Genomic DNA, 13430 nt, shown 5'->3' on the forward strand with positions numbered 1-13430 from the left:
GTCCAACTTTGTCGACCGATGTCTCACCTCATATTTCAGGAATTCCACAAAAGCGAATCGTGAGTCCATTGCCAACAGGCTTGCAGTCCTTGATTCTATTGGAGCAAGGGGGCAAACATCAACATGGGAATTCTTTAGATTACACTTTGTCCTCTTCATTGATCAAAAGGAAGATAAATGAGATAAATGACTGTTTGCCCCAATTAAAAATTGACAGTTGGCTGAAGAAGCACCCTCTAAAAGGTGGCGTTCCCACCATATTGACAATGACCTCCGTGAGGGTCCTGCCTCAATCACTTCAACATTGAAGAAGTCTTCAGAATCTCTGCCTACATATCAGGAAGTGGGCAGGGCTCTGGGAAGTTCCTCCTTGGACATTAGCGTAGTACCACAATTGAGTACTCCTTTCTCACTAAATGATCTGACTGGGCTAGATCCTGTTGACCACAAAAACCCCAAAAGATTATGCAATGGAGCCTTCCCCGGAAATTATGAGGGGATCCCTTTGCACACTCAGATTTAGCCTCTCCTTCCCAGTCAGCATTAGTGGCTCTCAATTTCATACTAACATCAATTGTATAAGTCTTTGAGCTACTAAAAAGAGAAGTGCATGTGCAGGCAGACAAACTCATGGAATCTACGAAGGAAGTGGAAGGTTGTGAATTCTCCGTGGTGGGTTTAAACTGTGCAGTAAATACAGTAATTGCAGAGAATCTCGACATAATTAAAAGACCGGCTTCTACGAAGTCCTCCTCTCTTGCTGCTTTTCAAACAATGTTACAGTCCCTAACTACCAAATCACATACATAAATATGAAAAAAAGGACAGAATGTTGATTTACTTACCAACTTGAGACATGCAGATCCAGCCTCCGTACCAGAGTCATATTCAGATCCGCTGGATGACTCCCCGCTCCCTCTCTCCACAATGGAGGAGTTCATCAGGCTTACCCAGATCCCTCCTGAAATAGATTATGTAGAAGCGAGATCTAAGCTACAGAGCGTGCTCAATCAGAACCAACCCTCAGTTCAATCCATTACACCCATTGACGAATCGGTTTTAGATGAGATCCAACAGAAGAAATATAAACGGAAAGTAACAAGGGGAAAAGGAGTCCTCCAGCCCGAATCGAAGAAATCCAGGGATCAGAAATAGAAAAAATCTAGGAGAGCTGGGAATCGCCAATTTTTCAATGCCATGGATAAGGCTACTGAAACTCCAGTAACTTCAGGTCTTCACCCTCAAACAGCTCCACTGAAGGTCCAAAAAACAAAGGGGAAGCCACATTTGAGGAAAGGACTGGAGCTTAACCGTAGATTGACTATGCCAGAAACGCAACCTGACGTAATCCATGTGGAGTCTGCTCACAAACAGACTATCTCTCTGTGGTCATACCAGCTGTGATGCAACCTATCCCTGAGATTCCGAAAAGGATAACTAAATTGGCTTTGATTTTTTTGCAGGGGAAGGAAGTCAACTACGAGACGCTTAGTTCCGGGCACCCCTGGTAGTGATTTCAACACAAGCATCTCCAGACTGTTCGATCAGAGTAACAATGGCCCGGTAACTGATATAATCGTTAGCAGCAAAAGAGTCTAACGTAGGGGGTGTGCCAGTCCCTACAATCACCAAAAGTGCATCTGCACCTATCGGGATTCCTAAAATCTGGCTGGAATTTAAAAGATCTAAACAGCCGGGCAGGATTTGAACAGGAGCTCCATTCTGGCTATTCCCAATAAGATACCATCGTTCTGTCTGCTCTCTACGTATGATCTTGAATACGTGTGCTTCCCATTTGATTCGCGAACTGACCCAGTGGAGTTGGGTCTGAAATCCCACTTGGGGGGTAGAGGCTATATGGGCAGCGGCGGGTGACTTGGAGAGGCAGGGCCTGGTGATCTCGAATTCTCTTCCATTAAACATTAAGAACCCTCCTGAAAACCCAAAGATGGAGCATGTGGGGGCGGGTGACAGGGAGTATGGCGTGGCAGGCCTTAAAAAGGACAATATTCTTGCTACTCTACCAACCATCCTGGCTGAATTATATCAATGAATTGGGTTAACTGAGGGGCGGCTTTAGTTAAAAAACAGATTAAGATCATGAGTTGGAAAACGCTAGGTTTCAGTAGCTTTAAGAACATTACTATGCTTCAATACATATTTGGAGGTTACGATTTGGTACTTTATCAGGAATCCTGGTTACTGAACTCTATTGGCCTAGATGACTTCACTATTATAGACCAGAAAGCAATGCATCGGAACGAGGGGGGAAATCCCCCGTCCGGTGGTCTGTTAATAGCAATTAGGAATTCAATTCTAAGGTCAGTAATGAAAATCCAGGTTAAAAAAAAAAACGTCATTTGCGCTGCTTGCGTTCACTTAACGGCGTGCAGGCAGACACTTCATCTAATTGTGATCAACGTCTACTGGAACCCTGCTAGTTCAAAACGTACCGATTCTTTTGTCGATTTATCCTTCCTCCCTCTTTTTGGTAATGATTGATGGGATGCCCACTGAATTAATACTGGGGGGATTTGAATTCTTCTTGCCTCACAGTCAAGACAAATGACCACGTAAATATGAACTTGCTGTTGAATGGTGAAAGGTGGTTGGATTTTCTGTCCGAATGGAACCTGTATACAGTGAATGGATGTATTTGGGGTGTGGAAGCGTTAAGGTCAACATGGTCTAATGGTCGTAACAGCTCTGTGTTTGATTATTTTTTTCTGTCCAAAATCTTGCTGGATAGCTGTGAAATGAGAAGGACAGAAGCAATCATAAAATATTGACAGCTAGCCTTAACTTGGGATCTCGCTTGGCTCGGGAAGTCAACAAAATTCCCCCGGAAGTAAATCAGGGTGGAAACAGGGTGGTTAAATTCCAGAGAGGGGGAGAATCCCTAAATTTAAAACTGGATCACTTCCTGAGTCAAACAGATGCTGAGGATCTATCCTTGGCCTGTATTCCGTCTAACTATACCAACCTCATTTGGCGTCTGGAAGCCCCCAATTTGATGACCACAAGGGTTAAAGCTCGTCATCAACATGAATTTGACGAAGTAACCCACCAGAAAAAAAAAATCTTACAAGAGCACTTCGAGCACTTAAAAACTGCAGTGAAGACCTCCAGGCTATAGCTCTCAAATGAAAATCCCTGCTGAATTAAAAATTGGTTGAAAGGCCAAAGGGCTTTGAGATTACAAAAGGGATGGGGAGTCTATGTTAAGTGTTCTGACCAAAACAATTCTAGAAATTTCTGGGAGATAGTCAACCATGGGGGGGAAAAACATAGCTGGGGCTTCAGGGTAACATGCTTACAGAGTAGGCGTGGTGTTCCCATTTTCGGAAGTTGTATGGATCAGCTCCTGAGGAAAGTGTGTCTTGTCCATCCTTGGCTCGGTGGAGCTTGTCCATCACGAGGGATCGCATTGAGGACTTGATAGTGAGGGCCTCATCCTCAAGAGCCCCGGGGACGAACGGCCTTTCTAATTAGATCGTGAAATCTAATGCTTCTGCATGGTCAGTGATACTGTTTAACCTCTTTGTGAACATTATAGCGTGCAAGGAGACCCCTCCCTCGTGGAGTTCAGCAATCGTCATTCCAATCTTCAAGGGGGATGATCGGGCACTGGCAGTTAATTATCGCCCGATCGCTCTTCTTGACGCGGACAGTAAGATCTTTGCCTCACTGATTCTGGTCGAGCTAAATTGGGTTTAGGAAAGGTTGGTATACCTCGCTAAACAGGGTATTTATTCACACATTGATTGGTAAAACTTGGGCAAGGGGCGGGCCGGTCCTATATTGAGTTTGGATCGGCCTGTCCCTGGCCTTCGATACAATAGAAAAAGATTATGGGCCTAATTGGATGCATGGGGGATACCGCCGGGAATTGCTGGCTATCAGGCACCTCCATGCGGACATGAATATTCAGGTGAGATTATGTGAGAACGGTAATCTCTCTGGTCCGATTATGACTAGAAGAGGTGTTAGGCAGGGTTGCATTTTGGCTCCCTGCTTATTCCACCTCTATATCTCAGATCTGGGTAAGGCTCTCATTTTTTGTGCTCTTGCTGTACCCAAGATCGGGAACCAATCTCTGAGCTGGTTAGCATATGCAGATGACGTGGTCCTTGTAGATCACACCCCAATAGGCCTTCAAAGCCTTATAGAGGGGTTTGAGAGCTAAGCAGCGATCAATTATTTAATAATCAACCCCTCTAAGACAAGTGTTGTCTGCTTTTCAAACTCAGGTAAAAACATCCCTAAATTCAAATGGAGGCTAAATGGGCTTGTTATTCAAGTGAAGTGGGAGATCAAATACCTAGGCCTGTACCTCTATACTAATCCTTCAGTTATGAAAGTAACAACACGCCTGAAGTCAGTGATTGATCAGCTATCTTGTCAGATGAAAAAAGCTTCTTTCAAAGTATTGTACATTTTCTTTGGTTCCCCTAATTCGTTTATACAGGGGGGAAGGTGATTCCCAAATTGCTCTACAGACTAGATTCAAATTTCCAGGCTTTGGGAGAGACTTGGGGGACGAATATGGAAGAGGGTCTTGAATCTTCCACAGTCTTTCCCGGTCTCCACTTTGAGATATGAGTTGGGCCTGTCGTCTATGGTGGCTCTATTGGAGTAAAGGACACTTTTGCTGTATCGCTCTGTTATGGCACCAAAGAGGGGCTTGTTGTATGAAGACCTGGTAGTCCATCTCATGCTGGGAAAGTCACTGGAACTTATGGGACTGAAGGAGATTGCTCTGACTCACTTAAATGAGCTGGATAAAACTCCTGAGGATCTGGTGGGGAACCTGGAGAGTGGGAAAAAAAACATATGTAGAGCGAGATTAGATTAAGATAAGGTCCGAAATTTGAAGCTTGCCAAGCCATTCTCATTTCTTGATAAATTTAGGGGCACCCTTCCGGGTTACCTAATTAAATTCCCAGATCCTAGGGAGAGATCTAACTTTTTCAGGTTCCGTTTGAATGTCCTCTTGACTGGCGAGATAAGGGCTGCTAGAGACAATACAGGCACAGAGGATGGTCTGTGACCAGAGTGTGGCGAGGGGCGGGTACAAACTTTAACACATTGTAACTGAGTGTCCAGCATTGAAGGAAATGAGGGTTAAGCATCGCTCTCAATTTGTTTGTAGTGAAGATTGTCTCACCACTTCTGCCTTCTGGTAGAGTGCAGCTTCTGTTCATAACAACAAACTAACCATGGGGGTCTTAAACCTGTTGAAGTTTGCCGGTCTGCTCTAGCGTTCTTTGTTTTGTTTGTCTGTTTGGTTGATGGCTACGTTTGTATCTCAGGGGATTTGATCCTGCACCTAATTTGATCCTGCATGTTTCCAGAGTCATGATTTTGTCATAACAGTGGGCAAGAGGCAGACATTTCCAACAAATGACAAAGCTGGTGCCTCTCTTGCTCTTTAAGAAAAGCCTTTATTAATTCACTTTATTTTAGGCCATCATCTATTGCTGCATTTATCCTTACAGTACACAGAAGCTTCTCCTGCCTACTGGTGGGAATCAGAAGGAAGACACAGACTCTGATAAGACATTTCACTATCTTCTTTGGTAACCAAACGAGAAAAAATGCCCATGTCTCCCTATACGATGGTGCTAGTCAGTGAATGTCTTAAGAGAATCAATCCACCATCCAAACTAAGTTCAACTAGCCCTACCACCAAGATAGCAACTAAGAACAGGGGAATGACTCTTCTCCCGGGTTGTTTGCTTTCCACAAACATTATTCAATACTTGATTTTCATATAGTGTCAGGTGACTCTTGATCAGTTCATGCAACTCGTTCAATACTTTAACTTGGTTTCGCTTCTTCCCTATTTGATAAGTGTTCTTTATAATTGGATTCCCTTTTCTTGGTTCTTTCTACTGAGAGAGGTTCTTCTTTGACCAATATGACAGAGTATTCCAATAATGATTCCCTTTTACTTCTTTAGCTTTCAGTATTCTGAGCGCCTCATCTCTACTGGGACGAGTATGATCAGTCCCAATAGAGACTTGTACTTCACTGGGACGAATATGATTGATCACACAATGTTTCTCGCTTACTCCTCTGGGCTTTAATATTACAGTCTCAGACTCAAGTGGTAGGATTACTCCCATAACAACTGTCCATCCCCCTGCCAGGTCTAGTTTTATTTCAATCCAACCACCTTCAGATGCATTTTGAAACAAAACAGAGAACACAAAATGAACATCTTAAAAATGCTTGTTCAGTCAAACTTGAATACAAACCTCTTTAATTGCTTAAGAAAACACCCCATAGTTGCTACTTGCATTGCAATATCTTTTTTTTTAGGGTGCACCTTTAATACTTATGCCAGTCTGTTTTTCGACACACTATGAAATGCAATCCTAATATCAACTAGTTTGTAGCGTTATTCTCTGGAACATGAACCAGAAGGAAACGTGTGTGCAAGTACAAATATACTATCAGAATTGATTTCAACATTTATAGAAGTTATATTTCTTTGAACTGTGTCAAGTCTTCTTGGATAACAAAGTGCAGAAAAGCAGTGTGGCTGGGAATAACAATGATGCTATTCTGAGTAAGTGGAAAGTCTTTATTTCACCAAGAAGAACTTTGTTGTTGTTGGAACTGTAGTTAACAAAACTTTATCTTAATACTGAAAACAAACAGTCTTGAAGATAAATCAATCTGAATCAAGGACACTAGGCCCAAAGTGGGAAACAAGTAGACCAATTTGAGAAAAGAACAGTTTGAACTGATAAAAAGTGCAGGAGGAGGGAGCCCTTCTCCTGCTCTTTTGTTTTGTTGAATTAGTGATAGGGTCAGATATGCAGAGTTTGGATGGTGGATGAATTCTTTGGGACATGGAGAAAGACTGGCAAAGTACCTTAGATATTCCTTTAGGTAGATGATCGCCCCCCCCTAGTTATAGGGATCGCTAGGCCTTTACATTTAATTTTTAATTTACTTATTTAAATGTATTTGTTTAGTTTCCTAAAAACTTTACAAATTTATATTACATCATCTAAAATCAGCATAACAAAATAGAATACAATTATACATTTGCGATTTACATTTCACATGTTTTATCATGGGTTTTCCCATTCTTTCAATAAGCTCTTCACAAAATAAATATATTCGGTAATATCATATTACTTATATATCCTCCTTTATACAAATAACTCTGCTTAATATATATAACCGTTCGCTACTTAAATTCACATCCTTGGGTCTTATAATATTTTATATAATTCTTTAAAATCATTAAAACTTTCTCACCAAAAAATGTAATAGTTTTGCTTAAAATGTACAATACTAAATAAACCATTCATCTACTGTAACTCAACTCCAGTTATCACTTTACACTTACTGGCCGCATATGTTGACTACAGTTAGGTGCCAACTAGAGTGCTCACAATGTGACTTCTATTAAGCTTTGTTTTAATTCAAGACCACAGTTGATACAACGCAATATGCAATCCCCGACACTCCGTATTCAAGCAATATATCCAAAATGCATCACTTTTAATTGCATCGTAGTCATATACTAGATGCCCGAACATAGTCATGTATTCAGATCCCAGATCACAACATTCTGTTAATATACATCGAGGGGTCTCCAACCTATGGGGCTTCCTACAGATCCAGCAATATCTTCAATTTCTTGGGAGTTTTAATCGCCCACCAATTAGCACCAATAATGGTAGCTGGTTTGTGTGCAGTCTCAGGCGAAAATATCTCACAGCAAAGTTTGGACACTTTAAGTATTGTTGGGTCCGCATATACTTATGGGACACTCCAGTCAAATATTTATAAGATGGGAGAGTCAAGGTGTTCGTAGTTGCGGGCCCAATCCCATATTTAGATTTTCCTTATTAATATTAGCCTTAACGTTTCATAAGGGGTCTTTCCAGTATAATCAGGTGGCCATTCTAGGGCCTTGCATAATGTCTCTGAGGGTTTCTCAAAACTATCGTATGCACATGTTCTATTTTCTAACAGGCGAAGAAGTTGGCATTGTGGAGTAGAGTGTATTTTTAGATGTAACAATCCACGCTTCTTCAACAACTCGCCTTTCAGTGACATTAGCCCCAACTCAAGGCGTATGTATTGGACTGGCACTGACTGACTGACTGAGGTTCAATATTCTTCTCCACAGCCGTCCTTCTACTGAATCCAGCCATGTCAGGTCACTCATTGACAATGATTCCAAACCATACAGTATGGTTGGAGAGAAACATTGTTTATATAATATTAGGATACCTTCGAATGTGAAGCCCACTGTTTCTCTTGCGAATTTTGTGATCAGATGCGTCAATCGACGGGCTTTAATTTTCTTGGCCTCTATGATATATTTATAGGCAGTGCGACCACTCACCTCTAGACTGAGATAAGGATATATTTGAACATATTCAATGTTACCTAATTCTGTGTTGAAGCCCGGACATTTCACCTTTTTGGCTAATATGGCCATTATTTTGGTTTTTGACATGTTTATTTTAAGTTTATTCTCTATTGCATATTTGTGTAACTCAGAACATATTTTTCGCACCCAAGTATGTATAACTCAACAGGATCAAATCATCTGCGTAAAGTAGACATGGCACCGGTGACCCACCACATTTTGGGCAACAACCGATACTAGAAGGTAACTGTTGAGGAAGGTCTGCCATGTACAAATTGTACAGTAATGCTGCCATAGTACAACCCTGCCGAACTCCTTTCTGTATCGGGATCAGTGTTGTCGTGCAGCCTTCGTTGGTAAGGATCACCCGTGCCTGGGTGCCCTAATGCAGACATTTCAGTATATTAATCAACCAAGGTGAACACCCCCATTGCCTGAGCTTGCTCCGAAGTCTCTGACGATCCACACTGTCAAACGCTGCTGAAAAGTCAATGAAAATTACATACAGTGTTAAACCAGCTGCATCATGGGTCTCTAAAATGATTGAGGCAAGTATTCTAAGATTATGGGTTGTCCCAGCCCCCGTTCTGAAACCAGTTTGGGTATAATGTAATATCTTAGAATCATCCACCTATATTTTTTTTTAAACATTGTATTGAATATTTAAAACAATACAAACCAAACTTGCAGTGTATACAAGAACATTTCCAAGTCGCGCTCACTGAATCCCTTATCCCACCCCCCGCTACGAGCCTACTTCTGCTAACATTCTGTTTCTGCCTCTTGTGATGGGGTATTTCTACCCGTGGGATCCGATGGGCCTTGTGTTGACCCAAATAATTCTGCTATCAGGAGCCTCCAAGCCATCAGGGTTTCAGTCTCTTCCTCCCCCCCAGCGCTGCTCGTTTCTTGCCATACTACAGTTTACGCCTCCGCCCATTTTTGTAAATCCATCCACCATACTTCCAATTGTGGTTTATGGCATGTCTTCCACCCATAGCAATCCTCCTCTTCGCAAGCGCATATGCCAGGTCTTTCAGTTTGCTGACATGCCTAGGTTTCCGTGGCCTAAGGATCCCCCCCCAACAAGCAGGCCCACACGGTATCCACCACAATCTTGATGCCCTTTTCTGCCAATTTGTGTGCGACCTCACCCCAGAAGCGCCCTATGACCAGGCATGACCAAAACATATGTACCATGCCCGCATTTTCCTCATCACATTTAGGGCATGCCTGCCTTCCCACATTTTTGAACTTGGATATTCTATGAGGTGTCAGATACACCCTATGTGTAATATACAATTGCAACTGCTTAAGTCTTGCGTTCCTTGACACTTTCTTGTGATACCCTTGGACTCGTTCCCACATCCCGTCCTCCATCGGGGCTCCTACTTCCTCTTCCCACTCCAGTCTCAATTGCACTATCTCCTTCCCCACTATGGCAATCATCATCATCTCATATATTCTGGATATCTCGTGTCCTCCTTCTGCTAGATCGTATATTGTGTCTATAATTGCGTCTGGTTCTTCATCAAGCACAGGTTCAGGCCACCTTCTCTTAATCTTCGCACCAGTCTATGGTGCGTGATGTACTGGCCAGTATGTAGCCCAGTTTCCGTCCCCAACTCCTCAAAGGCTTTTATGGTCCCATCTTGCCTAATATCACCCATGGTCGCTATACCAACCGACTCCCAATGGTTCCTGATTATCATTCTTAACTGCTCTTCCCCACCCACCAGTGCAACCAGTGGTACCTGAGGGGAGCACGGGCATGGGTTCCCCATCAGTTGACAGGCCCTACGCCACATCTTCCATTCCAGTACCAACATCTTTGGACACCCATCCATCTCTGTTTGGGACAACCACATGATCTCCTTCAGGTAAAATGGGGCACAGTCCCGCCTGAACAATCTGGTTTCAGTGGTTTCGTCCTCCGAAAGCCATTTTGCCACATATTGCAGCTGACTTGCAACATAATAGACCTCATAGTTGGGCAACTTTATACCTCCATTCTCGTAAAAGGTCTGTAGCTTCCAGAGGGCCACCCTATTTCGTGTGCCATGCCACAGGAAGTCCCTACACATGCTTGCCAGTCTGCTAAAGAACTTCTTTGGTATCCTATACGGGATATTCCCGAAATAGTGCAGGAGCCTAGGCAGGACCACCATCTTCAACATTGGGCTACGACCCATCATTGCTAAAGGCAGCTTTACCCAGAACCGCATGCAATTCTCAATTTTCCTGATGGCTACTTCCGTATTACGCATATGCGCTTCCTCCACTGCGTGGTATATATCTATTCCTAGGTAGCGGAATGTACTAACCGCCCATGGTACCTGCAACCTCGGTAGCTGATTCAGAGGGGTCCCTTTATACCCGCCCAATGGAAACATGTTAGACTTCTGAGGATTCAACGCTATACCAGACAGTCCCGCATATTTCTCCATCACCTCCAAAACATATTGGAGGTTTTCTTCCGGGTATCGCAAGTACAATAATATGTCATCTGCATATAATGATATCAAGTGTCGTTCACCACCCACAGAGATGCCTATCGTGTCATATTGATGCCTTAGATAAATCGCTGAGGGTTCCAGAGCTAATATGTATAGCATGGGGGACCATGGACAACCCTGCCTAGTTCCCCTGCCCGGCTTCCACCTCTCCGATATCACTGTTCCTGTTTTCACCCTGGCCAGCGGTTCACTATATAGCATCCTAGCCCACTGTAAATATCCTGGACCCATCCCATAGCCGGCCAGGGACGCCAGCAGCCACGGCCATTTGACTGAGTCAAAGGCCTTGATTGCATCCAGTGACACAACCGCCAGTACGTCCTCGCTTTCGTTCCCATGTTCAATGACCCTGTGGAGCCTCCTGATATTATGGAATATGTTCCTGTCAGGGACATAGCCCATTGGTTCGGGTGTATCAATTTACCTATAACATTCCGTAACCTATTTGCCAAAACGGCAGTTAGAATTTTACTATCTTGATTCAACATCGACAGGGGTCGATAAGAACTACAGCTAAGCCCTGGCTCGTTAGGTTTGGGTAGTGGTATTATGGTCGCTTCTCTAAGTGACTCTGGCAGTCTGCCTAGCTCATATGCCTCATTCAGCATGTCTAACAACGGTGGGAGCACCTCATCTTTAAATATTTTATAAAATTCACTTGGGAGTCCATCAGTTCCCAGGGTCTTACTAGTTGGCAGCTGTCTCACCATCTCCCCCAGCTCCTCTAAGGTAATCGGTGCATCTAGCTCCTCTCTTTCCTCAGCGCTGATCTGCGGCAATCCTATGTCCTCTAGGGTTTCCTCTATCATCGCGTGGTTCTCCTCCCCATCGTCCCCATATAGTTGCCCGTAATAGTTTGCGAACTCCAGATTGACACCCACTTGAGTGTCCACCACATTTCCATCTTTGCTTATTATTGCTCTAAATGGGGTTCTAGGTGTTTCACTCTTGTATAGCCAGGCCAAGATCCTTCTCGGTTTATCTCCACCCGCATGCTGTCTCTATGTACTTTCTACAGTTAAGGTTACATAGCCTTTTCCAGTGACTAGCGCACTTTTGCTGCAGTCTGTATCAAATCAGTATCTAGGTTGGTACTGTTTTCTCCCCTAAGAGCCCTTTCCAGTTCTTCTTCAGTTTCTTGTAGATCCGCCAGGATCCCTCCCTGCAGCCCTTTTGATTTTGCAATAGCCACTCCCCTAATCACTACTTTGAAGGCCTCCAACAACGTGCCCGTTGAGTCCACACTGCCCGTGTGCGTCTCAAAGTAACTAATAATCTCATCCCTCATGTCCTCCGTAAAGAGGGGGTCTCTGCGCACCTCCGCCCTGAGGCGTCATGTCGGGATTCTTGCTCTTGGTGGGAAACATTGCCATCCGAAGATCAGGGGCGAGTGGTCCGAGAGGACTCTCGCTTTATATTCAACGTGTGTGACTTCTATCAGTATCTCTGGAGTGGCAAAGTCATAGTCCAGCCTTGTGTGTAGTTGCTGCGGGGCAGAATAATGTGAGTACTGCCTCTCATGAGGGTGGCCCTCCACACATCTTCGAACCCAAAGTCATTTAGCAGCGTCTAACGCTTTAGCCAACGGGGTAGGTTTATCAATTTTTCCATCTGACCTGTCCAAACTGGGATCTAACACGCAATTAAAGTCCCCCCCCAGATCACCGCACTCCCCACACAGCTGCTAAGGTTATTACACAGCGTTTTGAAATATGCAGCAGTATTTTGATTTGGGGCATACGTGTTTACAATGCTTATTTCCCTATTTTCCACTAATCCCCTCACCACGACCATCCTTCCATCCGTCTCCACCTGCGTGTGTAACAGCTGGAACGGAACATGTGGTGCCACCCAAACGAACACTCCCCTGGCATAGGCCGAGTATGAAGAGCCCACCATAGTTCCCTTCCATTTCTTCCCAATCATCTCCACCTTGTCTCGCGTCAGTTGCGTCTCTGGCAACAGTGCAATATCCATCTTCTGCCTCTGCAGGTATAGCATAACCTTGTTTTTCTTCAGGTAACTATTAAGCCCCCTGACGTTCCAACTATTTTAAGCTCCCCCATAGCGTGTCAGATTCCTACCACCTCCCTCACCCCTGCAGTCCCATTCCCGCTGCTTAACTCGTCTATGTAGGCTCCTACCCCAACTTAAAGTCCCTCTAACTATAAACACAACAAGCCCCTCCACCTCCCTCCCTCCCACTTTCCCCCCTCCCCAAACAACACCCTCCCCAACTGTTGCCCAGCTCCATCCCTGGATCTCAGGCAACCCCGCATCTAGCCCCGTCCGGGAAAAGCCTACGCTCGCGGCTCAGTAGGGTAAAGGCACCCTAGCGGCTGCCTTACTACTAATTCTTGGGGGTAAAAAAAAAGGGTCTCTATTCTGTTGCTCCTGTTTGTCTTAAATTTGCTATGCTTAGCGCTACCAAGCTCGCTTATGCAATCAGTGCAATATATTCCAGTCCAACAGGGTAATAGAGTCCGAAAGCCGCATAATATCGAGCAAGTGTT

At 44.0% G+C, this 13430-nt stretch overlaps 1 protein-coding gene across 4 annotated transcripts in view; it reads right to left on the minus strand.

Moving 5' to 3' along the window:
- TDRD3 (tudor domain containing 3) overlaps positions 1–13430 on the minus strand; it is a 1496528-nt gene that overhangs the window by 1290317 nt on the left and 192781 nt on the right. The window contains exon 1 of one of the 4 annotated variants that reach the window (XM_069639411.1): positions 846–961. The exons of the other annotated variants lie outside the window; for them this stretch is intronic. Coding sequence (XP_069495512.1) covers positions 846–886 — 41 coding nt within the window. The 5' untranslated portion in view covers positions 887–961. Of the gene's footprint in view, positions 1–845; positions 962–13430 lie in introns of those variants that run through there. 4 annotated transcript variants of the gene reach the window in all.

The sequence above is a fragment of the Ambystoma mexicanum genome, chromosome 7q, assembly GCF_040938575.1.
Source record: "Ambystoma mexicanum isolate Mex_15411 chromosome 7q, UKY_AmexF1_1, whole genome shotgun sequence".
Classification (NCBI taxonomy): Eukaryota; Metazoa; Chordata; class Amphibia; order Caudata; family Ambystomatidae; genus Ambystoma; species Ambystoma mexicanum.